The sequence below is a fragment of the Wyeomyia smithii genome, chromosome 3, assembly GCF_029784165.1.
Source record: "Wyeomyia smithii strain HCP4-BCI-WySm-NY-G18 chromosome 3, ASM2978416v1, whole genome shotgun sequence".
Lineage (NCBI taxonomy): Eukaryota > Metazoa > Arthropoda > Insecta > Diptera > Culicidae > Wyeomyia > Wyeomyia smithii.
The window spans coordinates 94,898,177-94,926,051 of record NC_073696.1 but is presented as its reverse complement, the minus strand read 5'-3'; the positions used below and the strand labels follow the sequence as shown (position 1 = coordinate 94,926,051).

The 27,875-nt window shown below is 43.3% G+C and overlaps 1 protein-coding gene across 2 annotated transcripts in view; it reads right to left on the bottom strand.

The window, feature by feature from the left end:
- The window catches only part of LOC129727694 (zwei Ig domain protein zig-8-like), a 116,690-nt gene that overhangs the window by 8,790 nt on the left and 80,025 nt on the right, over nucleotides 1–27,875 (bottom strand). For both annotated transcript variants that reach the window (XM_055685748.1, XM_055685749.1), the window contains exons 5-9: nucleotides 2,986–3,063; nucleotides 1,590–1,722; nucleotides 1,385–1,504; nucleotides 1,202–1,307; nucleotides 659–756 (exon numbers count right to left, since the gene is read on the bottom strand). In XM_055685748.1, coding sequence (XP_055541723.1) covers nucleotides 659–756; nucleotides 1,202–1,307; nucleotides 1,385–1,504; nucleotides 1,590–1,722; nucleotides 2,986–3,063 — 535 coding nt within the window. The remainder of the gene's footprint in view (nucleotides 1–658; nucleotides 757–1,201; nucleotides 1,308–1,384; nucleotides 1,505–1,589; nucleotides 1,723–2,985; nucleotides 3,064–27,875) is intronic.

Genomic DNA, 27,875 nt, shown 5'->3' with positions numbered 1-27,875 from the left:
AAATTCGAAGCCTCACCCTCCTCCCTTCGACCTTTCCTGCTGCTATAAAAAGTCCAATGATGGAGCATTCCATAAGTTTCAACTAGCTGAGTTATGGTTATCCTTGTATTTTGAAGCAATAAAGTCTGAAATGGTGCCCGGGTACCTTGCCGAGTAAATAACGGTTGAAATTGTCACATTTTGCTTGGAATTCCTCATCAGTATGTCAGTATGGAGACGGTACTACCAACAACTAACTATGCGTTCCCGCTATTTTTGCTAATTATGGAGGCGCCTGGTTCATATGCTTTATTGCGTGAGATATTAAAGCATATAAACCAGACGCCTCCATTAGTAGCACGTATATTGGGAATGTATAATTAGTTGTTGTTTGCGAGATATATCGTTTCGGATAACAAAGCCCTTTAAATACCTCGGAAAAAAATAATTTATGACAGTCAGGCTCAGGTGTTCCATATTTTATATTCTTTTGTTATTAAATCGAGAAATTAGAATTAATTATAAAACAATGCCGTTGTATCTGAAAATTACACCATAATTTTACAACTCTAGTAGCATCGCGGTATAAAATTTGAGCTTTACTGACCCTTATAAAGCATACCTTTTAGCGTAACACACCAGGGACGTAGGGCAAAATCAACCATACTGAAATACATACCGTTAAGGACGTGCACCAGAACGCTGCTTGCTTCCGCCAGCGTAGGCAGGCAAGTGTAATTGCCCGAGTCCGAGAGCTTGGCGTCGAGGATTTTCAGTCTGTAAGTACCGAAAACGAGGCAATTGGATTATTCAATTTTCTCCATCGGCATCAGGCTGCACTGGACTGAGCTGGGCGCTGGATCACACACGCTCGCTGGCACATACTAGAGCATTCATAAATGTGTTTTCGAAAGTGCTACTAAAATGTGCTCGGTTGGAAAAATACTTCGTAATTGAACCTTGCGGAAGCGACGCTAAACGGATCAGTGTATGAGCAATTTGGGCGGTTTGCTGTCTCTATGGTGAGTAAAAATTACTCGCATAATAATTATAGGAGAATATCCGGCGCTTGATTCGTCGGTCGAAGCTAATGCAGGTTTTTATGTAGTCAGTTAGCCCTTGAATTCGATGCTTTAAAATGTGTCGAGCGTCTGTTTTATTATTTGTAGTAGCCCCATAGTGAAATGAAAATGCCAAATAAACAGTGCGTTATCTCACTCACCTCGAAGTTAATGCTTCTGTCCACTTCAGATCTACGGATATTCGTGGAGGATATGCTACTGACGTCTCGTTGGGATGAGCTTCCGTTGGTTTGATGATATTTGTCCCTGCAGGGAAAACAGTAGTAGTAAACAAACGCCAGAAATAGACAGATGAGAAAAAAAAAGGTCAAGCACAGTGTTACCTCGGTACCAGTAGATTGTACCCAGATCGTGTGGTCCTTGGGTGATGATGCAGGTCAGCGTGACGGCACTGCCAATCTTTACGTATATGTCGGTTGGTCCGAGGATGAGCGCTTTCGCCTCTGCCAAAATGAAACGGAAAATAGGAAATTTCGTCAATGATGTGGATATCGCCGACCCAGCTTGAGTTTCGTTGCCCACACTTACCGACTATGTTTAACTGGAATGTCATTGACATCTTAGGCACTGTGTTGACTTGGCACTCGTAAGCGCCCGAATCCCGCTGCTGGGCAAATTTAATTTGCATTGTCCAAACATCCGATTTTTCGGATCGTGTCACCTGAAAAATAATTGGGAAAAGAATTGGAATGAAATAAATAAACGAGCAGCCGAACACAAGACTTTGCGTTTTAAGACAAGTTTATTGTGCTCTTATTTGTGCCAAAACCAACAAGAAGGATTTGAGTACAAGCAATCAGCAGACCGTAAATTATTAACTTGGTTTCGTTTCGAATTGGTAGATAAGTGGCAACCAATGTACCTATTCGTATAACATTGCAATGTATCAACACCATTAATCATTAACACATTTTTTTTATTATTAGCGCGCATTGGTGTGTGTGTGTGTATGTGTGTGTGTGTGTGTATGTGTGTGTGTGTGTGTGTGTGTGTGTGTGTGTGTGTGTGTGTGTGTGTGTGTGTGTGTGTGTGTGTGTGTGTGTGTGTGTGTGTGGAGGAACCTTTTGTAGTTGGGCAGGGTTTCCATGCAACATCCAAGGAACTGCTATCTGATTACGGTGTGAACAGAAGAGAAAATGTATAACAATAAATTTTGCTTGGTTCGAAGAACAGCTGTACCTATCACAATTCGCTTGAGCAAGCTTGTTGAACTGGAAACTATTCTTTTTTGCTGTTTGCTGTTATGTTTTGTTGGCTATCAATATAAACATTTTTGTATATAGTTGAAGTTGTTGATAGATATCAGTGCTTTCTGTTAACGAATAACGAAATTGATGGGTACCTGTATTGTATTTTGAAATAACATGAAAAAACTTTTATATTCTCCGCCAACATAATGCTTCGTACCTGTTTCAATCTTCGAAACAAATATAAAGCCTTAATTGTTAAAACACAATCAAGTCCGCTGCTCATCAAAGTTAAGCAAATCCTTTTCCCAGTCAGCAGTTCCAGAGAAAAAACAAACAAACGAAAACAACTATACCGCGGTCATGACCCGTCACTGTCACACCGGAAAACTTTGCTGTTTACGTTTATCATTATTCCGAGTTTCAACGAGTTGTCGAGTTGTGCTGCTGTCAATGGCAGACAAACCACTTGTAGAGCAGAAACGTGCAACAGTTTATGCGGGATCAGAGCGAAGCTGCGCTTGGTTGAAATAATTTTTATCACGAAAATAATTAAAGCAATTATTTTTATCCAAAAACCACAAACTGAACGTCAAGTTAAAAATAGTAGAATAATTCAAGTGAATGTTGATCATGTAATGCAAACGACACAAACGACGCTTTTCCAGCACCGTTTGAATGAAGTGTCATTTCCTAGCCAACAGGGCAAGTACAACCTACCTGACAACAGCACTCACCTGAAATCGCTCATCCGAGGTGTACACAACCATTCCAGCTGACAGGATATGAAGATCTCGTTTTCTTATCCAGGAAACCTGTTGAGGAAAGATAAATTGAGTGTAAATTATCTAGAAGGTGGTGTGAAATTGAAAAAAAAACAAAAGACAACGGAACATGCTCAACGCCTCTGTAACACCACTAGCACTTCATTGCACTCGAGTGTGAGAAAACATTGGCCCTCGCCAGTGCACACTTCCCCAAACATAAATAAGAAAGCCACGCGGAAGCTTCCACCTGGGGAAGCTAAATCATCTTGTTCTGCAAAGTCGGAACACATTTTTTTTTTCATCGGAGGTTGGCTTTCCGTCTGCCGCTGGCAGTATCTCGCACACGTATTCTTGTACAATCTCCTAAGATGTGCATGATTAATGTGTTTACCTGTGTCGGGCCACGAGGACATTCACCGCCCAGCATCGGCGCCGCTCGGTACAACACAATTGCATACGGCAAAAGCGGTGGAGTTTGCGGTAGACCACTCGAGCTGAGCTCCCGGTTTCTCGGGCAATGATTAATGTTGGGAATTGTTTTAATAAGGTTAAGCGAAATAAAGTTTGTACATTAGGCTGGTTTGCGGCCCGTTTCCGTAATGTACCGGAACCGGTTCGATAATTATTCAGTCCAGAGCTATTGCGGTCTTGATTAACGTTGGTTGAACTTTTCGGTCAAAGCGGGCAGCAGCAATTACAGGGTGGAATAATAACAGTCTAGGAAATGTGGTCTTCGGACCCTATCCGTGATGCTGAATACATCAATCGAGTTCCGTTAGTCCGTAATCAATCAATTTTGCAGATCAATAATCGGGAAGAATATGCTTGAATTATTTTGAATGATTTCTTCCTGAATAATTTGTTTCCTCTCCTATGCTGTAACTGCGGTATACGAATCACATGTATATATTTTTCAGTGTTTTCTTTCTCTGAACACGAACTCATAACAAGGATTTTTTTTTTGAATTTAAGAGTCAAGAAAATTAAAAAAAACTGTTAACTTGTTTACTTGCAAAGTTATCTGAATGGTAACAGATAAATTTGCAAGTTAACAAATTGTTCAATGGAGTTCGTCTAAGCGACAATCTAAATCGTATGGTATTCTTTTAGCGGTTTTTTTTACCAATTTTGCCAACGATTTCAATAGATCATTTTTCAAATGGCTGAAAGTTTGCACAGATGTTTCTTTGAGTTAGAGATGTTGTTTGTACTGCAGTGCTTTTTCGATTTCATCAACAATCGTTTTTATCACTACTCTCACGCTTTTTTTCGTTTTTATCACGCTTTTAAAAAAAAATCCCAATCGAGAATAACTTCCAGTTCTAGGAAGTGTATTTAAACATAATTTTCACTTGTGCCCTGTACTATTCGAACAGTTGAGAAAGAAGATTTAATAATAACTCAAATTGCCCAAAAGTTTGGGGCTCAAAAGACGTCCATTTTTTCAAAAATTATAAAATGTAGCGGATCCGAAATTTCACATAAACAAGCATTTAGCTTTCCTAACTATGCTAAAGGATGGGGAGTACAAATCATATTGATATTGGTTTATTGCTTCTTGTAAAAAAAAGTTAGAAATAACTATAAAAATAAATATCTATAAAAACTCACTTATTAAAGATCTGATTGTGAGCATTGTTAGCTTGTTTGAACTTGGAGGAATGAAGACTAAAAAAGTTACAATTTCCTTACAAATTTATAATTTTTCAAACTTGATTACAGTGTATTTTTTTGAAAAGTACAAAATTATTACTTTCAACTTTGCCGAAAATACTAAACCGATAGAAAACGTTTAGACACTAAAAAATGTTTTTTTTTATTATAATTAATAGACACTCGGCTCAGGAGATAACAATTTTGGCAGCTTTTTGCTTTCTGCCCCAAGCACAAAGTCCAATTTTGCTCTAGGACAATTTTTTCCAGTATTGAACTAACTCTGAACCAAGTCCTTAGAAACTTAAATAAAGATTTTCCGTAAGCAAAAGTACAAGCGACGAATGTGACGAGCATTTTGGTAAGTCTTATTTTTCCCTTTTGCCGACCAGTGTTGTTTTAGGTGCGCAACTCGCTGTTTTTTTGTTTCATTAAAAATGCAAATTTCGACAAAATAGCTTTTCATAAATCGATCAAAGTATTTTTCATCGTTAGCTAGAAGTTGAATGTTCATCTTTTGAGGCTGATGTGATCGCACGGCGCATTCCATTTGAGTCTTTCCATGTAAATTTAAAAGACTTTGGCATTATGTGGCCGAGCGTTGTCATATTTGCTCGTATTGATCAATTGAAGTCGATACCGTATTCCAGTGATGGTTTGTTTGGTTTCAACAGTTTATAATAAATACCACCGACCTGGTTCCACAATATAACCTTCGTAGTGTGTAACCGAGATGACGACGTAGCAGCATGACCAGGCAGTCCCTATGACTATATTTTTTTGGGTTGCCGTAATGAATTTATTTAGTATCGCCCATCACGATACGATGGAAAAAAATACCTTTTTACTGCAAGAGAAGTTGCTCACAAACGACGCTCAACATACCTTAACTTCAAATCACCGACTGGGGTACGAGCAACCAAGAAAAGATCGGTGAACCGGGGGAACTTGGTCGTATGCTGACAGGGAGTGGGAGGGGGGTGGGGTGTTTTTTTCTTGGAGGTAGCTTGCCTGAGCTGGGACGGCTCGAACGGCTGATCTATGAAATGCAGTGTCTCGCCAGCTACACCCAAGACGGCAGCCCCGTCGCGAGACTAGGCATCCCAGCCCTAGTAGGGCAGCATGCTGAAATAAACATACTACGAACAATCCACCCGGACGAACACATACGATTCGCATAGATTCCCTAGGATTCCTCGCATTGGAATCGTGAGCGTCCGTGAAAAGGAATCCTGAAAAAGAATCCTCAGAAATTCCCTGTCTACATAAACAATGTTTATATAAACATGTTTTCAAATGAGACTACTCAATATTTGTTGTTTTAAAACCTTTTTAACGTTGCAAGAAACTTTTTCGGTTACTCCGAAGAAATATAAAAGAACTGAGCAACATTTTGTTATTTACGTGTATCATTCTCGTAACTGAAAACTAGAAATTGCTCAATAGTTTTCTGCAATCTATTTCCAACTGCATATTTCATGATGCTTTTAAATGACGATAATGTCACATTATGTTACATATTGTTGTTCCACAAACGTTTTCTTCTAAGGAAAGCAAACTAGTGATGAAAATGTATAGCAACATCTTGTTGAACCATATATTTGCTAAAATTACTCTGTGGTAAAACAGCCATCTCTAATATAAACGAATGATAAATGATTATTGTTGGAAATATGGTTTTGTTATTCCATATTACGCATGATTAACACTGCAAATCCATTGAGCAGAGTTTGATGAACTATCATTTCTCAAAACATTGTTTATAATTTGGCGAGTTTGAATCATAAAATTTCTTTTACAACACTTTATAAAAGGCGCGTGAATAATTACGAAGTAAAAACATTTTTTGCACGTTAAATTTTGAATCGCAGGTAGAATTACATACCTATCAGAAGCGTAAGTAGAGAAAAAGTTCGATATATTTGAGGTGTTTTATAATGTATGTAGTTATATTTAAGTTCGCGACACCATCACCGAAGAGTAATAACAGTAAAGGTAAACAAACTTAACTTTATTTCTCCTCTCTTTTCTCCCTATACTGCAGCTGCTATCGATGAAGATGATGGTTCATATAACACTGTTAGTTGCATATAGGCTCCACCTCCTGCGCTTTTTCGGTTATTTACAAGTTGAATAAAAGTAACGGATGCGATTTATTACAATCTTTGAATGCTGCATTGAGAGTTGCATTTGCTTCATTGCAACAATGCGTGCTGCTTGGGTAAGATTCTTGAATAAGAATTATGTAGTGAGAATCCATCGGATCCTGCAGGATTCCACATTGGAATCCGAAGACTTCTCATAACACGATCTACTTTCAAATGAGCGTTAGTGAAGCCCCGAAGTAATTCTCCTCTCCCGGGAAGTCGAGGAACTTTATGAGTATTTAAAAAGAATTTCACAGTACCCGGACGAACACATAAGATTCGCATGGATTCCATAGGATTTCTCTCATTGGAATCGTGAAGCGTCCTCGAAAAGGAATCTTGAAAAAAAGAATCCTCAAGAAGGCGCAGTCTATAGGGCTAGGATTCCTGAATGAGAATCGTGTTTTGAGAATCCTTCAGATTCCCTAGGATTCCTCACATTGGAATCGTGAATCGTCCTTGATAAGGAAGCCTGAAAAGGAATCCTCAAGACTGCCCTGTCTATGGGGTTAGGATTATTGAATGAGAATCGTGTAATGAGAATCCGTCGGATTCCCTAGGATTCCTCACATTGAAATCGTGAAGCATCCTTGATGAGGAATTCTGAAAAATGATTTCTCAGGAATGCCGTGTCTATGGTGCTAGGATTCTTGAATGAGAATCGTGTAATGAGAATCCTTCAGATTCCCTGTCTATGGTGCTAGGATTCTTGATTTGTTAGCTTTTGAGTGTTTAAGTAATATGGCTTTCAAATGGTCCTTCCGGAATAGATTCCAGAGGGGCTTCTATTGCCGATAGAAACCATTAAATAAAACAAGTTTGAATACCATCCAAGATGAGTATTTTCAGGACCGGGATGATGCGCCGAAATCGGAAAACGACCTCAGACGCCATTTTGATTTCCTTAATGGTGACTTCCGGTGTCTGAAAAATAACAAAATCTGGCCGAATATCTCTCGAAATGAGTGTTTCCGGATGCGTAATGATGCCCAGAGACCGGAATTCAATCCAGACGCAATTTTAAATTCAATATAGTGACTTCCGGTTTCTGAGAAAAGGTCTAAAATGGCCGTATATCACCCGATATGGGTTTCCCCGGAATCGGGATGATACCCAGAGACCGAAAAACGACCCAGACGCCATTTGGAATTCCAAAATGTCGTCTGGAATCTATTTCCGTTCTCTGGGCATCATTCCGATTCCGGAAATACTCATATTGGGAGGTATTCGGCCAGATATTTATATTTCCCAGAGTCCGGAAGTCACCATTTCGTAACTCAAAATGGCGTCTGAGGTCGTTTTCCGGTCTGGGGGCATCATCCCGGTTCCGAATATGCCAATATTGGATGGTATTTGACCTTGTTCTATTTGATTGTTTTTATGGCGCCAGTGGAATCTATTCCGGAAGGACCAAAATACCCAAAACCATACAAATGGCCTGTTAAAGTAATTTTATATATCTTGAACCAATATTTGTTAGGTTTTGTCCAAATATTAATGAAATTCCTTAGTTTTCGGAGTATTGGATTCCCGGGAATGAGAGAATTCTTGGGCACCGCTGACACTAATTTGAAAGTAGATAGGTTACTGGATCTTTTGGTGCCATCAAAATTAAATGAAAATCACAAGAGTTTTCAAGATATAAGAATTTTGAGCACAAATCGGTTAAAGTCAAAGGTTTCGTATCCGAAGAATTCTCATAACACGATTTTCACTTAAGAATCCCAGTCCCATATACAAGGTATTCTTGAGGATTCTTTCGCCAGGATTCCTTATTGCGGACGCTTTACGATCCCAATGTGAGGAATCCTAGGGAATCTATGCGAAAACTATGGGTGCGACTAACGTATATATGAGTTTATTCTAACCGGGACGTCAGTCATGTCGAATAGTCTGTCCTTGTTCAAATTTGTAATTCTGTTCGCATATTCAAAGAAGTTTGTTCGCATTCTACTAGGTCGGAGCAATTTCGGCTTGATGCTAAAAGGACGCAAGGTCCATGTACAGTCGCAGTGTTCAGTTTACTTTGGTGATACCTATATATATTCGATTTCTGGTTTTTCTGAATTATATCATTTGAGGTTCAGATCAGAGGAAGCCAAAAAAAAAAGGGGAATCTAGTTTGGCTGAAATATAATAAATTTTACATTGAACGTCTTAGTAGAATAGAATTAGATATTGAGAATATGTAATGTTTCCGTTTAATACTACTAGTACTACAAGAAATCTTATACCGCGAAAGTCATTTTCATTTGTAAACCATCCGATTAGCTTTTTTGAGTGAAATATTTCTCAAAACTGCGGATAATTGTGTCTGACCTGCTTTAAGATTTTGAGAAAAAAAATCACTTCATTCAGAGATTTTGACTATCAATGAATTATGAATACGTTACATATTATGATTTTATAATCAATGTTCGGAAAACAGTGGTAGTAACTTCATTATTGAATTCGCGCATGAAGTTAGTATCTTTTGGTCTCTGGGCATCCGGCCAATGAGAGACAGTAGCTCGGAAATCGTATCATAATAGGAATAACTATTAGTATACATGAAATCGAAATAAGCAGGTAATTAATTTCGGTTGACTCGGTATCGGTATTACATAACAGAATGCGTTTAAACAGTGATGGAAACGAAACGAATATGATGCAATCGTCGTTTATTCATCATATGTGCACTTCACGAAGTGTACAGGCCGGGACTAAACTCGAATCCTCTCAACCCATAATGAAATGATGATAGGGTGCATAGGTTTCTGGGAGAAAACAAACACATGACTAGACTACATCAGCTCTGAGAAGCGATTCGATCGTTGCGTTTGTCTTTCCATAGGCCGGTAGTTACGGGAAGAAAGGATAGCAACAGGAGAAATTCATGTCGCCTGAACAGCAGCAGAGGTGTGGTGTGGTGAGAGGAAATGTGTGGGGGAAGGAACTACTTCGGCAGCGGTTGAGTTTAAGCGAGAGTAGGAGAGCATACACTGCCATTTTCTTTCTTTTTCTGACAAAAAATCATATTCATGAGTCAAAAGAATAAGGATATAACAAGTTCTGATCGCTCTCTGTAACAGAGACGAATAACTTCATATACCGAGTTGTGCACATTGAGAACCACGTATTGTGGTGTACACTAATGAATAGACATATGTCGTAAAGAGGAAAGCAAAAAGAGTGCACCAGCACCGATACTTTGTTTTTCGCATACTGACGACGATGTAAACGCATCCTAGGCTTGTTTTATATGTATTCATTAATCGCTAGAGGTGATTTTTTTCCTTCGCTGATCAGTTACACGATTGTTTGGTCAATATCAATTCCAGACATAGGTTTTGTATACTTCTAAAGTAAAAATACCAAGTTACAGGATTAAATAAGTAAGTAGAACACTCTGAGAAAGAAATAAATAACTTTCTCAGAAACGCAATTTGATCCAAAATGGGAGCAAGTTTACCGTCTCTCGTGATGAGTATAATATTCTTTATGATGTTGGTTAGATTCTTCAATTTCATCTGGAAAAGAAATAGACACATTACGGCACGTTTTCCTCAGTCTTATGCCATACACTCAGTTTTTTTACGCTGGGAATACGTACCTCGTAAAAAACCACGTAAAATACGCGGAAATCAAATCTGCGTTGAAGAACCGCGGTAATTCGAAATCCCGCGTAAGAAACATGGTTGATTCGAAAATGCGTCTAAAAATACGCGTTCATTCAAAATACCGCGTAAAAAATATCCTCGTAAAAAACCGCGTAAAAATATTCTGTACGGATCGCAGAGACGATCCCTCTCACGATTCTGTCGCCGAGTCGCCGAGATTCCTAAATTTGGATTCTTGAGGTTTTTCATAAGCGATTCGAACAGATTCTGTCCGTATCGCAGAAACGATTCCTTTCACGATTCATTTGGATTCTGTAGGATTCTTGAGAAGGTTCTCCATGTGCGATTCTTATAGATTCTGTCCGTATCGCAGAAACGATTCCTCTCACGATTCGTTTGGATTGTTGAGGATTCTTGAAAAGGTTTCCCGTATGCGATTCGCGCAGATTCTGTACGTATCGCAGAAACGATTCCTCTCGCGATTCCGTCACCGAGTAATAGGAATCCTGGGAATTCTAACTCAGGATTCTCAGCGTGTTAGTTAGGGTAATTGGTTCAAATTTTATAAATTTTCTTCACAGGTCATTTCGATGGTTTTGGGTGTTTTAGTGATATGCCCTCGAAATGGTCCTTCCGGGATAGATTCCACTGGGGCTTGTGGTGAAAACGAGATCAAATACCACATAATATAGTTATTTTCGGAACCTGGATGACGCCCAAAGACCGAAAGACGATCCCTGACGTAAATTTGAATTCCAAGATGGCGATTTCCGGTTTGCATAAATAACCTAAAATGCCCGAAAACCACGCAATGTGGAAATCGGGCTAATGATAAATTTGGAATCATTTTTTTTGTGGCCTCTCATTGTTTTTCAAAAGGTTTTTTAGATATGTTGAAAACCTTTCAAAAATTTCGAATAAGATAAGATAGAGGAGTTTCTTTCGGCTTCGCAGTCTTTAAAATATGAAAAGAAAATGATATTTTTCTCTTACACCGACGTTTAGAAAAATATATATTCTTTATCAAGGCTCTACAAGTAAATTAAGACCAAAAAATATTTTTTAGAAACAATTACATGAATTATGCACATAATATCATTACCGAGAGGACCATTTTCCTTAAAACTAACAGTCGATAAAAAGTATAGTGTAAGATAAGATATAACCATTTTATTCTTGTTGACAGAGGTACTATTAAGTTTATAGTATTTTAACTCTTCGAGGTACTTCCAACTAAGCTGTGAGCTAAAATTAAAATCAGTTTTGTTTCTAGTGTGATCCATCTATGGCATTACTTTTGATTAAATTTGAAATTACTTTCCTGCTCTACCTTTTTCTATCATTTAGAAGCGTTTTTCAACAATTGCGCTGAATTTTATCATTTTCGTTCTGGTCTTTTGTTCTAGCTACAAGTTACTTTATTGATTTGAACTAAATTCAAAATAGTTTTTCTTGTTTTTCTTTGTTTTATTTTCGTTAATTCGGAATGCAGACTTCGTTCATTTTTGCCTACACGCCTTAATTTTTTTGTGTTGTCGAAAACTAACTTTTTTTTATGAATTATTTACACATTTCAAGTAACTTATGCAAGAAATCAGAAAAAACAGAATTATAAGTTTCCATTAAACTCTACTAGAATTTCTAGTGAAGTTTAATGGAAACTTATAATTCTTTTTTTCTAATTTCTAAAATCATTCTACTAAGACGCTCAATGAAGATTTCGCAAGCTTATGCAACCTAGGCACTAAATAATGCCACCAATAGACTACCTTTTAGATTCATTGTCGCAAAAGGTGTGGCTTGATTGGCGGCTGTTGAGCTTAAGTTAGTTAGCGGAAAGACGAGGAAACCATGAAATATTATTAAACATAGCCGTTCGTTTTTGGCACATGCGCCAAAATCGAACCGAGCCAAAATCGATCTGGGTCTGTAGTTTGTTCCAGAGGTTTTTTCACATGTATTTAGATGAATTTTTATGTTCTTCTGTTTTTTTTTGTGCCTAAGAAGCATTTTTGAATCCGGTTTGGCTAAATTTTGATCATATTTTATTTTGACCTTTTCTTACAATACAGCGTTTTAAATCATAATTTCCATTGTTGGCTTTTTGCAGCCTTCGTAAATGGTTTTCGATTATTTTGAGCTGAATTTGATTCTGTTTTGTTATTTCAAGCCTTTCAGAGTGTTTTCAGAGTCGTTTTCTAATCTCTAGGCATCATTTTGATTCCGGAAGTACCCATATTGGTAGGTATTCGGCCATTAATTTATTTATAAAAACCGAAAGTCGCCATCTTGAAATTCAAATTGATGTTAGCGGTCATTTTTCAGTCTCTGGATGTCATCCCGGTTCCGATAATATCAATATTGGATGGTGTTTGACCTTGTTTTAAGCCCCAGTGGAATCAATTCCGGAAGGTACATTTTTAGGGCATAGCTTAAAAATACCCAAAATCAAAAATAAAGCCCGTGGAAGTAATTGTACTTTGAACCAATTGTTATTAGATTCTGTTCAAATATTCATGAAATTTCTCAGTGTCGGGAAAACCGGATTCCCGGGAATATAAGACTGGCGCTAATTTGAGAGTAGATAAATCACTAACTGCTAACTGTCGAAATCGGATCAAAATTGCAAAAGATACAAGAATTTCAATTGTTGGGTCCCGGGTACCCCATCGTGCTCAAAAGGGTTAAAATGAGAGTTTTTCGTATCCGAAGAATTCTCTTCAAGAATCCTAGTCCCATAAACAGGGCTGTCTGGAGGATACCTTCTCGCGGACACCCACAATTCCAATGTGAGGAATCCTAGGGATTCTATGTAAAACCTATCGGTGCTACGAACATATATATAAGTGTATTCTAACCGGGACGTCATTCAGGTTAAACAGTCTGTCCGTGCTAGTGACAGTTGTTGAAATTTGTAATACTGTTCGCATATTCACAGAAGTTCCATTCACATTCTAAGAAGTTGAAGCAGTGAATGATACGAATCGGACCAATCGGTAAGAACCAAGGCAAACGAAAAAGGATAACGATTGAAAGCTTGGCACATGGACTTTAAGGACTCTGATCAAACCGGCACGCGCGGGCATCTAGGCCAGAGAGCTACGGAAGGCAAAAGTGGAGGTAGCAGCCAGACAAGAGGTGCGTTGGCCTAAAACCGGAGAACGTGAATTTCGGGCGGTTGATCCGACCGCGGGCACTTCTTTCGAGTATCACATCTACTACAGTGGCGGCGACAGAGCGAAACGAGGCGTCGGTTTCGTGCTACTTGGGAACTAAATGAAGCGTGTTATTAGGTGGAGGCCTATTAATGACCATCTATGCGTACTGAGGATCAAGGGCAGATTCTTCAATTACAGCCTTATCAACGTGTACGCGCCGACGAACGATAAAACCGAAGACGTAAAGGAGGAGTTCTATGAGCTCCTTGAGGAAACGTATGGAGAGTGCCTACAGCACGATATTAAGATCGTCATCGGAGATACGAACGCACAAGTCGGACGAGAGGGGATCTTTCGTCCCGTTATTGGTAAGGAAGTCCTTCACTCTACCACCAACGACAACGGCTTGAGGTTAGTGAACTTCGCCGCGGCCAGGGAAATGGCCATCTGTAGTACCCATTTTGCACGTCTGAACATTCGGAAGCATACCTGGAGACACCTCAATAAAGAAGCCTGTTCTCAGATCGACGACCGCCACTTTTCAGACGTTATAGATGTGCGGTCCTTTCGAAGGCCAAACATCGGCTCGAATCACTATCTCATGGTAGGCAAGATTCCCGCCTGACTGTCCTTACTTACTTTTACTTTGTTGGCTAACGGACCGTTAACCGTTCCACGTTTGCTCTTCGTACTGCACCCTCAAGAGCGATGTTAAACAGTTAGTTGGAGAGCGCATCCCACTGCTTCAGTCCATCCAACGTTACGAACGCGGCTGATGTCTCGCCAGCTATCCGCACGCACGATTTTGATCCCTCCAGCGTCATACGACTCAGCTTAATTAGTTTCGTAGGGAAACCATGTTCCAGCATGATCTGCCACAGCTCGTTTCTTTTCACTGAGTCGTATGCCGCCCTGAAGTCCTCAAACAGATGGTGAGTCGGTAAGTTGTACTCCCGAAACTTATCGAGGATCTGTCGCAGGGTGAAGATTTGATCCGTCGTGGAACGCTCCTGTCGAAAACCAGCCTGGTATTCGCCAACAAAGGATTCCGTTAACAGTCTCAATCTAAAGAACAGGATACGGGAGGGCACTTTATATGCGGAGTTGAGCAACGTTATGCCTCGATAGTTGCCACAGTCTAATCGATGGCGTTTCTTATAGATAGGGCATATGAGGCCTTCCGACCAGTCGTTCGGCATTTGTTCATCCGCCCAGATCTTTAGTATTATCTGGTGGATCGCATAGTACAGCCGCTCGCTTTCCGCTTTTAGAAGTTCGGCCGGGATACCGTCCTTCCCAGCGGCCTTGCCATTTCTCAGCTCACTAATCGCCTTTTTCACCTCCTCCTGTGTTGGTGGCTCCACAGTTTGTTCGTCACTCATAATCGTCATCCTGTTCCTGCTCTGCTCATCCAGCTCCTCACCGTTCAACAGCGCCTGAAAATGCTCCTTCCACCAGTCTGCAACCGTCGGTTTATCAGTAAGCAGGTTGCCGTCCTTGTCATTACACATGACCGACACAGGGAAATTCCTGCTTCTGACTCTGTTGACAGTTCTATAGAATCTCTTGACTGTTCAAAGTACTTAAATCGAGATCGTCGAGGAAGATACGTCTAGACATCCAGAGGTTATCAGCGGAAGGAGTTGCTGTAGAGTATACTCGGAAAGTTGATAAACGAATCGGTGAACCAGCTGGAGTGGACCTGAACTAGCAGTGGAGGCACATCCATGATGCAGTCAGCGAAACAGCGCGAGAAGTGATAGGCATGACAACGGGAACCACGCATAGTGGTGAGTGTCTAGAGGTCACGGAAGAAAGAAAATAGCCTAGGCCAACACATTAGTAGCAGCTAATCGTATGACGCGTCAGATGCGGAAGAAATACCGGGAGGTAAGAGCTGCTGAAAACAGGCTTCACCTCCGTAGGAAACGTGAGCGCTATGCGTTTCACATCATGCGTCAGGAGAGCGGGTGAATTTTCGGACACGTTTGTGACGTTAGATGGTCTGAAGCAAGGTGACGGGCTCTCAAACTTGCTGTTCAACATATATACTGCCGCTCCAATAATCGTAGTCCCATGTTCTACACAAACCTTATGCACGCTGGGACAACTATGCTTGAAGCGGCAGTATAGCTTTGGAAGGTGCAATACGAAGGGCAGGTGTGCAGAGGAGCGGCACCATCATCACTAAGTCTCACATGCTTCTGAGCTTCGCGGACGACATTGATGTAATTGGTGTTAACCGTAGAGCAGATGAGGAGGTCTTTACGGCTCTTAAAAGGGAAGCTGCGAGAACTGGACTCACCATAAACACTGTCAAAACGAAGTACATGGTGGCTGGCAGAGAGCGTGGTAGTTCTTCGAGTGTTGGTGCTGCGGCGGAGATGGATGGGGAAACTTTCGAAGTGGTTGACGAATTTGTTCATCTTGGTACTCTCGTGACATGTGACATCGAAAAGAGCCGCGAGGTGAAGAGGCGGTTTGCGACGGCGAAAAGGGCTTTTAACGGATTGCGTAGCCACCTTAGGTCCCGTAGCCTACAGATCCGTACGAAATTTGTGCTCTATAGGACTCTGATCCTTCCGGTGGCGCTCTACGGTCATGAATCGTGGACGTGAAAGGAGGCCGATCGACGAGCGCTTAGGGTCTTCGAGCGTAGAATCCTGTGATCAATACTCGGAGGCGAACTAGAGAATGGGGTGTTTTCTTTTTTTTTTTTTTCTTTTTTTTTTAAAGGTGGCGGGGAAATCTGCACTGTTACACTCGCCCAGGCACCTACTGATCCCTGTCCCGACCCACTAAAACCCCTCCAGTCTCCAGCCCTGGTCTTCCCGGAACAACGGTTAAGTATTACGTCGGGGAGTGGCTTTTGTGCGTGATGCACCCTCTTTACTCTTATAACCTCCTAGCTAACTACCTGGAGACTGGTAATTAGCTACCACTGGCGTGTTGGTGGTTGACCCGCCACACACGTTGCAGCTCCAGAACAATCTGAGAGGCGGCCGCACAGACCGCGTTCCAGATGTCCGGGTCGTCGCACATCCTCCGGACTAGATTGTCCGGAGTAGTGCCAGGCCCGCTCACAGCCACCATGTTGCTCCTCGCTCTTACAAAACGGGGGCATACGAAGAAGACATGCTCAGCAGTCTCCTCCTCCTCCACGCACTCGGGACACATGGGGGACACCACGTGTCCGAACCTGTGCAGATATTGCCTGAAACAACCATGGCCTGACAGGATTTGTGTCAGGTGGAAGTTCACTTCACCATGTCGTCTCTCGACCCAGCCGGATATCTCCGGTATGAGTCGGTGCGTCCATCTGCCCTTTGTGGAGTTGGACCATTCCCGCTGCCAGCGGAGCATCGAGAATGACCTTCTGGTACCTCGTATGCCCCTTGTGTCACGTTGGTCGAAGCACTCTACATCCTCTGTCCTCCTTGATGGCGATGCTGATAGGCATCATGCCGGACAAGACACAGATTGCGTCGTATGACACCGTACGATACGCACTCGCAACTCTCAGGCACATGAGCCTGTAGGTACTTTCCAGTTTACCACGGTAACTGTTAGTACCTAGCGCTCTGGACCACACTGGCCCACCATACCTAAGTATGGACGAAACCACGCTGGCAAGAAGTCTTCGCTTATTGCCATAAACCGCTGAGCTATTGGACATCATACGAGATAGTGCTGCAACAGCCGATGAGGCCCTCTAACAGGCATAGTCGACGTGACACCCGAACGTGAGCTTGTCGTCCACCATAACCCCCAAGAGCTTCAGGGATCGCTTCGAGGTGATGGTGCAGTCTCCGACTCTGACCACCGCCTGTTGCTCCGATTTACGGTTGTTCACAACCGTGACCTCCATCTTATGATGCGCGAGCCCCTGTTTCCTGGAGCGCATCCAGTCCTCAACCTTGCGTATACAGTGCGCGGCCGTCAACTCGACCTCCTCGATAGACTCGCCGTAAACCTCCAGCGTTATGTCGTCTGCAAAGCCGACGATCACAACCCCTACAGGGAACTTGAGTTTCAACACTCCGTCATACATGACATACCACAACACCGGGCCCAGGATAGAACCTTGCGGAACTCCTGCGGTGATTGTGACGCACTTCTGACCCTCCTCCGTGTCGTAAACAAGTGCTCGATTCTGGAAATAATATTCCAGAATCTTGTACAGCGACACCGGTACATGGATGCTCCTGAGCGCGAGCGCTATGGAGTCCCAACTGGCACTATTGAACGCATTCTTCACGTCGAGCGTGGCGATTGCGCAGTAGCGTATTCCCCTTCTCTTGCGCTGGATTGCTACCTCCGCCGTCTTGATGACGGAAGAGATTGCGTCCAGCGTGGACCTGCCCTTCCGGAAGCCGAACTAGTTACTTGCCAGACCGTGTACACCCTCCGTGTACCTCACCAGTCTGTTGAGGATGATCCTCTCAAGCACCTTGCCCGCGGTGTCCAGCAGGCAGATAGGCCTATATGCCGATGGGTCCCCTGGCGGTTTCCCAGCCTTCGGCAATAAGACCAGTCTCTGCCGCTTCCACCTGTCCGGAAAGAGACAGTAATCCAGGCACCTCTGCATGACTGCCCTGAACAGCCCGGGGGCCAGGTTAGGGATACCATCCGGTCCCGGTGCCTTGCTCACCTTTAGGGATTTGGCGATCACGATGAGTTCCTCATTCGTAACCCTTGCCTCCTCCCCTGCCTCGACACGGCTGTCGTCGCTCACGGATTGGATGCTCGGCAGGTTGGCCGACCATCTCGGGTCTATGTCTGAGATACTGGAACGTTGGACGTGAGACTCGACCGCCGGAGGCCAAGGACTTGTCTCGTGGCGTGGAAAGAGTCCCTCGATGATACGCTCCAGCATCGCTGGTGATCGCTCTACAGGCGCCAGCGCGCCTTTAGTCTTGGCCATTACGATCCTGTAGGCGTCACCCCACGGATTTGTATTGGCACTCGCACATAGCCTATCGAAGCAGGCTCTCTTGCTGGCCTTTATCGCACTCTTTAGCATCGATCTTGCCGAACTGAATGCTGCGCGGCGCTCTGTCCTCTTCTCATTGCCTCTTCGAATACCTCGGCATCAAAGTGCGATGTCTTCCACCCGCGAACGGTCGGAGTGTTGGCTCTACCCGTCGCTTGCCGCCTCTCGTTGTTGTCTACACTATAACAGACCACCTGGTGGTCGCTATTAGTGTAGCCATCGTCTACCCTCCAGTTCTTGATGGCTGAAGAACGTCACGTCGATGATCGACTCCGCACCATTTCTGCTAAATGTACTTTTGTTCCCAACGTTGGCTAGATCTAGGTTGAGCTTTGCAAAAGCCCCCAACAGGATCTGGCCCCTCTGGTTCGTGAAGCGACTTCCCCACTCAACAGCCCAAGCGTTGAAGTCGCCCGCCACCACCAACGGCGTTAGGCCCGTTAGCTCCATGGATAGGAGGTCGACCATCTGGGTGAACCTTTCGGTAGACCAACGTGGCGGAGCATAGCAACTGCAGTAGAACACTCCGTTCACCTTAGCAACTACGTACCCTTCTTCTGAGGTTGAGACAACCTCCTGAGCCGGGAACTTGCTCGTCGTACATATGGCCGCCAAACTGGACTTATCCGCAACCCAGTTACCGGGATGCGGTAGGGATCCGATATGACGGCGATGTCCGACAACGACTCAGTGGCTGCTTGGTGTAGCAGCTGCTGAGCCGCGAAGCAATGGTTCAGGTTCAGTTGCGTCACCCTTACGCCCGTGGTTTCGCAGCCGGCTTACCGGCTGGGCACCTGGGGCCTCCAATAAAGTGTTTGGCGTCCCGTTTCCCGGAACATACCATGCACTTGGGAGACTCCCCACAGTCCTTTGCTTTATGGCCTGCACCTCCACATCGCCTGCACAGCTGGCTCCTATCGGGCCCCTTGCAGGTCCAGGACTTATGTCCGCCCTCGAAGCACCGGAAGCAAATGTCTGGTTGCTGTAGTATGCCCAGAGGACATACAGACCAGCCGACCTTCAACTTGCCCTCTTTCAGGGCCAGGTTAGCGTCCGCCGACGGTAGTCGGAAGGTAGCTATCTGGGTTCCCGCCGGACCTTTGCGGAGGCGGATTGACTCCTTAGCCACCTCCACCCCGCACTTCGCTTTTAGGGCTTGTGCAATGTCGCACCCCTCAGTGATTTCGTCCAGGTTTTAAGCTGGAGAGTCACTTCTGAGGTGAGTGCCCGCACTTGCACCTCCTTCCCTAGGACCTTTTTAGCTGCCGTTTTGTAGGTAGCCCCCTTGTTCTTGGCGTCCTTCCGGAGCTCAAGTATCATCTCGCCAGTGCGAGATCGGCGGATACTCCGCACATCCGCCCCCAGATCCTTGAGCTGGGTTTCCCCCCTCATCTTCTTCAAGACTTCTGAGTACTTCGACCCATCCGTCTTGAGTATGAGGGCATCACCCCTACTCCGCGCCTTTTTGACCTTTTTTGGTCCTCTAGCCGCTCCGCCATCATGTCGCGTCGCACCTTCCCGACGCTTCCTACCCTCTACGGTAGTCCAAGGGTTGCCCGTAGCCTCCACCTGTGCCTTTTCCGCGGTGGACCTTGAACCGGTTGGCGTGTGATCCCGTGGGAGTAGCACGACCAATCGTTTCTTGGTGTTCCCGGGGGCCGTTTCCCCCGGGGACTGCCTCGTTCGCTTAGCGACCTGCCCCGTGGAGCAGACCGACGCGAACGAGGGGGCGTCTGTCTGCACCTCTTTAGATGCAGTCGCCCTCCAGGTCCTGGCCGCTTTCTCGGCCGCCTTCACCCGAGCTACGAGTTCTTCGTGCTCCTTTCTGGCTTCATCAATGGTGCTCCGAAGCAGGAGGAGGCTCTGCTTCAGATCGCCAGCGATGTTTCGCCTGTTCGCCAAGAACTCGATTATGGCATCGAGTTGTTCAGACAGCGCCGCCACTCTTGGCCGCGTGTCCATACACCTTTCGACGGCCTTGACTAGCAAGGGACTGTCTACCGAGATGTCTGGTGTGGACACCGACGGATTCGCCGTTTTTCCACCTCCAGACTTCGCCGCATCCGTCTCCGCCTTCTTCTGCGGAGACCGCTGGATGCCACCTCTTGCGAAGGGATTTTGTAATCCCTCCGCACTCGTCTCTTTCGTTTTGAATGTGTTCATCTTGATGTTAAATGGGTCCCCCTTCCAGCCGCTATCCTTGTCCATGGTGGAGTAGTCGCATATGTGGTCCCATGGTGGTCTATGCCGAAGCAGTGAGGTCATGGCTAGGGTAAGCAGTCATAGCGCCTTATGGGCAACTATGACTCCACCGACCGGCGCAAGTCAGGAACAACCATCTGATCCCACTCCTGCCTGATTCCCACCAGGCAATATGGGGTGTGGCACAGGCGCATGAACCACGAGTTGTACGAAGTATACAAACACGCTGATATTGTCAAGCTGATAAAACACGGCAGGTTATACTGAGCTGGCCACGTAGCACGAAAGGCGGATGAGCGACAGGCTAAGAAAATATTCAGCAGAGAACTGGATAGAGGCCGACAACTTCGAAGCAGACCTTGCACGCGTTGGATGTGTGCTGTCGACGAGGATGCCAGAGCAGCGAGTGTAAGAAGAGACTGGAGAGTAGCAGCCCAATACCGAGTTTTGTGGAGACGTATTCTGGATTCGGCATAGGATCTCTACGATCTGTCGCCATAAAAGTAAGTACGTAAGTAAGTAAGAAAGTACGATATAAACGGTACTTTGCCTTCTCTCTCTTTGTCACGATCAGGTCCTAGCATTCGTATGGTACCAGTTCAGTCTTGGAATGAAAAAAAAGTAAAACTGCTGCATGCTGCTTTTTATATCCTAGAGAAACTTCGCCTGGAAGACTAGTATGACTGGGTAAATAAATAAAAACATAAAAGAAAAGCGAAAATACTTGCTTATTACATAGATTTTACCACTATTAATTTCGACGAGTTCCAGAAAAACATCAACTACTTCAATTATATAATTTTGGGCCTCCAAAAAGTGCCGTTGATGTATCATAATAGTAACACCTACAGGTTTGTTTAATTTATCGTCATTTCGGATTGCCATTTGCCCACGACCCAAGATGATTCTAGTTCTCTTGTTAGTTCTTCTGTTAGTAGTGGCTGAATGGCTAAAGGGTAAGGCGCCAGATCCGGACAAAATCACTAGCAAGTAGTGCTACAGACAGACCTGTAAGAGGGTGTCTTCCACACCAAAGATCCAAAATCTACGCAAGATTTAAATCACTAGCGCGGTCCGTCGGTTGACCTGCCCATTATGGAAGACTGGAATCGAATGAGCAGGGGTTGCAGCAAAAACCATATTTAATGTATTTGAAATCGCCGCCTGCTGCGCTGGTGCAGTTGTGTGCAGTTCTGCTTGCTGTTGATTGATCCCGTTTTATCCTGTTACTAAACAGTGACCGAATAGGCATTCCCGATCAAACGATTATATCAAACGGGTAACACAAATATATCTGAATTTGATAGAAATAACAAAGCCTGTAATATTCTTGATGTACCAGAATGATTAAAAGTACAGATTTATATCGAATTCTGTTATCATACACTTGAATGCTCAAAAGTGTGTTTTGTAAAACATATTTATAATAATTTTTTTTATTCAATTAACAAAATATTGTGCTTTCTAACTAATTCTGATTTTTTTTCTGCCAAAAACCTTACAAAACTTGCTATAATTTGTAATAATTTGTAAAAAAATTTGATAGGAATTTTGTTATTTTAACTATTAACGAGACCAAGATTAGAACACAAGTTGATTCAAAAAGTTCGTAACAAAATATCAAGATTTATTATATTCCTGATATTTTTGACTAATGGGGTTGTCTATTAGACAATGTACACTAAATTACTACTTGCAAAATTTAATACGCGAATATTGAGAGTAATTTTTCAGTGATGTATTTCTATTAATCGCTACAAGAACTCAGCCAAAAGAATTTTTCATCCATTAAAAAAACTCGAGAATTTAATAATTAATTACTGAGATATAAGGGGTCAAGCTGTGACCCCTTTTCCATAGTTGCAATACTAGAATTTCAACTTGCGTTCCTAAATAGCATAGACGTAATCCTACGTTAACTCTGCAGCTTTTGACTTTTAATTTCGAGTATACTCCAGTTGACGATGACGTTTTCATGAAAACTGATAACGTTTCAAATCGACCCGATGATGGACACTCTGAAGCTATCTCAGTGACAGCTACAGAAATTGCCAGACGTTTTTATTCGTTTAACAAATTTATTTTTTTTTTCTTCATCTATAATTTATTTGACACGGCACAAATACAATTTAATGTTTAACGGCGCCAATTATATCTGGTAGGTTACTTTCTAAAGTATCTTAATAACTAAAAGCAAATTTTTTATCCTCGCTGCCGACTACGAGCTGAAACTAAATCTAACTTAAAGCTAGAATGTTTTGCATTAAAAGCACTGATTTGTTGTTTGATGGTTTTCCATCGCCATAGGTAAGCAGCATATTGAATATGGTTCGCTGCTGGGCCAAGATATTACGGACTGGCATATTGGGTTGTCTCCCTCGGGACCTGAGAGTATCGTGCGGGTCTAGTTGCTGTTTCCGGATCCGGGGTCTTAACGTGTTCTTGTCGTTTGGTTGGATGTAGGCGGAAGGGAATAGGATTAAACTGGGGCGTGGATGGATTTCAGGAAAACTTATATAAGAGACATGTAGGATAGGTCACGGCTCGCCAAGACATCACGAACAGGAACAGCCGGCTGCCTACTTTCGGCCTGCAGGGAAGCTATTAATTTAGACCTGGCGTCACGGTGTACAGGGCATGACCAAACCACATGCTCTATGTCGTGATAACCCTCACCACAGGCACAGATACCACTTTCCCCGAGCCCAACACGACGGAGATGCGCGTCAAATCTATAGTGATTGGACATAAGCCGGGACATCACGCAAATGAAATCCCGACCTACATCCAATCCCGACCTACATGAACCACGGGTTCGTCGATACTTTGGGGATTATGGAATGTAACCACCTTCCCAATTCCCCTCTGGTCCAAGCATTTTGCCAACTGATGATCGTATTCTGACGTACAAGTGCGAAAAATTCATTAAAAGCAATTGGTCTTTCATAAATATCACCGTTTGTTGCGCCCACCTTAGCCAAAGAGTCTGCTTTCTCATTGCCCGGTATCGAGCAGTGAGAAGGGACCCACGCTAAGGTAATCTGAAACGATTTTTCGGATAAAGCACTCAGATGTTCCCGTATTTTCCCCAGGAAATACGGAGAGTGCTTAACATCTTTCATCGATCGGAGAGCCTCAATGGAACTGAGACTGTCCGTAAAGATGAAATAATGGTCCGTGGGCATTTTTTCGATAATCCCTAGGGTGTACTTAATTGCAGCCAATTCTGCGACGTAAACAGAAGCAGGATTATCGAGCTTATGGGAGACGGTTAAATTGTTATTGAAAATACCGAAGCCAGTGGACCCATCAAGAAGTGATCCGTCAGTGTAGAACATATTGTTGCAGTTGATGTTTCGATATTTATTGGAAAAAATTTTGGGGATCTGCTGCACGCGTAAATGATCCGGGATTCCACGAGTTTCTTCTATCATGGATGTATCGAAAAACACAGTAGAATCAGAAGTATTTGATAAGTCGACACGATTTGGAATATTCGAAGAAGGGTTAATATTTTGGGACATGTGATGGAAATACAATGTCATAAAACGGGTTTGAGAATTAAGTTCGATTAACCTTTCAAAATTTTCAATCACGGGACGGTTCAAGCCCTCACATTTGATAAGAATACGAGAAGACAGGCTCAAGAAGCGGTTTTTCAATGGTAGTACTCCAGCTAAGACCTCCAAACTCATCGTATGGGTCGACTGCATGCAACCTAAGGCGATACGCAAACAACGATATTGTATTCGCTCCAGTTTGATCAGATGTGTGTTTGCTGCGGAGCGGAAGCAGAAACACCCGTATTCAATAACAGACAATATCGTTGTTTGGTAAAGCCTTATAAGGTCTCCTGGATGGGCTCCCCACCATTGTCCGGTTATTGTACGAAGAAAATTCACTCTTTGTTGACATTTTCTCATCAGATACCTCACGTGACAACCCCAGGTGCCTTTAGAGTCGAACCAGATACCAAGATATTTGTGTACCAAAACCTGAGAAATCGTTTTACCCATTAATTGTGTTTGAAGCTGAGCAGGCTAATGCTTCCTAGAAAAAACTACTATCTCAGTCTTCTCCGGAGAGAATTCGATACCTAGCTGTAAAGCCCAAGCAGACAAATTGTCCAAGGTATCTTGCAATGGTCCTTGCAAATCAGCAGCTTTGGCTCCTGTAACAGAGATTACACTGTCGTCTGCAAGTTGTCTTATCGTGCATGAATTTGCCAGACATTCGTCGATGTCATTTACATAAAAGTTGTAAAGAAGGGGGCTTAAACATGAGCCCTGGGGAAGACCCATGTAGCCAATGCGAAAAGTTGCTAAATCGCCGTGCGTAAAATGCATGTGCTTTTCGGACAACAAATTGTGCAAAAAATTGTTCAAAATTGGAGAAAATCCTTGTCGGTGAAGTTTGCCCGAAAGAATGTCAATAGAAACGGAATCAAAAGCCCCCTTAATGTCCAAGAACGCAGACGCCATTTGTTCTTTGCGAGCATACGCCAGCTGAATATCTGTTGAAAGCAGCGCAAGACAATCATTCGTCCCTTTGGCACGGCGGAAGCCAAATTGAGTATCCGATAGTAGGCCATTTGATTCGACCCAATGGTCTAAACGACGGAGTATCATTTTTTCTATCAATTTCCGGATACAGGATAGCATTGCAATCGGCCTATAAGAGTTGTGATCAGAAGCTGGTTTTCCTGGTTTTTGGATGGCGATCACCTTCACTTGCCTCCAATCCTGCGGTACAATGTTTTGCTCCAGGAACTTATTGAACAAGTTCAACAAGCGCCTCTTGGCATTGCCGGGTAGATTCTTCAACAAGTTGAATTTGATTCTATCTAACCCAGGCGCGTTATTGTTACAGGACAGGAGGGCAACTGAAAATTCTGCCATCGTAAAAGGTGATTCTATCGCGTCGTGGCCCGGAGACGCATCACGAACAATATTTTGCTCAGGAACAGAGTCCGGACATACTTTCCTGGCAAAATCAAATATCCACCTACTTGAAGACTCCTCGCTTTCGTTGACCGTTACGCGATTCCGCATTCTTCGGGCTGTGTTCCAAAGAGTGCTCATCGATGTCTCCCTCGACGTCTCGTTCACGAACCGACGCCAATATCCGCGTTTCTTTGCTTTAGCCAAGCTTTTAAGCTTGGTATCAAGCTCCGAATACCGTAAATAGTCGCCAGGTATACCTCCCTTCTGGTAGGCCAAAAACGCGTCGGATCTTTGCGTGTAGACATCGGAGCACTCTTGGTCCCACCACGGAGTGGGAGGCCGTTCTTTAATCGTTACGCCGGGATATCTCTTCGTTTGGGCTTGCAACGCGGCGTCGAGAATCAAGCCCGCGAGGAGGTTGTATTCTTCAAGTGGTGGATGATGTTGAATCGAATCGACCGCTTTTGAAATCATTTCCTCGTATAACTTCCAATCGACATTCCGTGTGAGGTCATATGGAATGTCAACTGGTCGCATGCGAGTTGACCCGTTATTAATTGAAATAAGAATAGGCAAATGGTCGCTACCGTGAGGATCGAGGATTACCTTCCATGTGCAATCCAACCGTAGCGACGTCGAACATAAGGATAGATCCAAAGCGCTTGGGCGCGCTGGAGGTTTCGGGATGCGTGTCATTTCACCGTTGTTTAAAATAGTCATGTCGAAGTCATCGCAAAGGTTATAGATTAAAGAGGAGCGGTTATCATTGTGAGGGGAACCCCAAGCCACGCCATGAGAGTTGAAGTCCCCCAAAATCAAACGTGGCGAGGGAAGAAGTTCTATTAAATCAAAGAGCAGCCGTTGCCCAACCTGTGCTCTGGGAGGAATATATATTGAGGCAATACAAAGCTCTTTACCTTGTATTGTCATTTGACATGCGACAACTTCGATGCCTGGAATCGAGGGGAGGTTAATACGATAGAAAGAATAGCACTTTTTAATCCCTAAAAGTACTCCTCCATATGGGGTGTCTCGATCAAGGCGAATAATATTAAAATCATGGAAGTTGAGATCAATATTTGAAGTAAGCCAAGTTTCACAAAGGGAAAATGCATCGCATTTGTTTTTATTTATCAAAACTTTAAACGAATCAATTTTTGGTAAAATACTTCTACAATTCCACTGTTAGACAGAGATAGAATCCTTCATATACGCAGTTGAATTAGGCATCGAAGGATACAATCGCTGCAAGGAGGGGCCATTGGGCAGTCAACTGCTTCAAAAATGATCTAACTGTTGGGAGAAATGCTGTAAGGAAAATTTTAATTGGATCGGGTACATTGAAAGTTTCAAAAATCCAGTCCACAATGTCAGAAAATTTCACTAATCCAGAGTTTGTTTCATCAACTGGATGTGCAAAAGGAACAACTGGGGTTTTAGATGTTCCTGGCAGTGCTGGGAACTCCTTCTGGGACTTTAAATTTGCAAGCCCAGGAGGAGTTTGCTTCGGTTTTTCCGCAGCACTGTTTGGTTTGCTTGTAACTTTCATTTCACTTTGAGAAATCTTCGGACCTTTTCTGGGAAGTTTAGGAGAGGAAATATTTTCCCTCTTTCTAGACTCCCCAGGATTGGCGTAAGATGTTCCCGCTGGTGAATCGTCAGAATCGGTTTCATCAGAGCACAACAGATCATAAGGGTTTGATGTAATGGGAGAAGTGGTAACGGTGTTCTTCAGCATCTTCAGTCGTTCAGTCAGTCGTCAACCAAGTTGGACGTGTTTGTTGTTAGCTCCTATCCACGCGCGAATTTAAATCAAATTATTGTTTTTCGCTTAGTTTTCAATTTGCTTGTTGTGTTTTTTTGTCGGTAAAAATGAATCAAATTTGCGAAGTCTGCGCGAAAGACTCCGGTGCCGAAGTGTTCTGGTCGTGTGTTGGAGGGTGTAATCGAAAATTCCATGCCTCCTGTGTGGGAGTATCGTGCCCCCCCGAAGTAGTTGCTAAAAGCAGAAGTTCTCTGCGTATCGTTAAAAAAGACAAACAAGACAAACAAGATAAACCAGCCGTAGATCCAACTGCATTTCTGCTACCGTGCTGCGATTCCTGCCAACTTTTAGTAACGGCATCGTTTGAATTGAACACGTTGACCAAACAGCAGAACAAGCT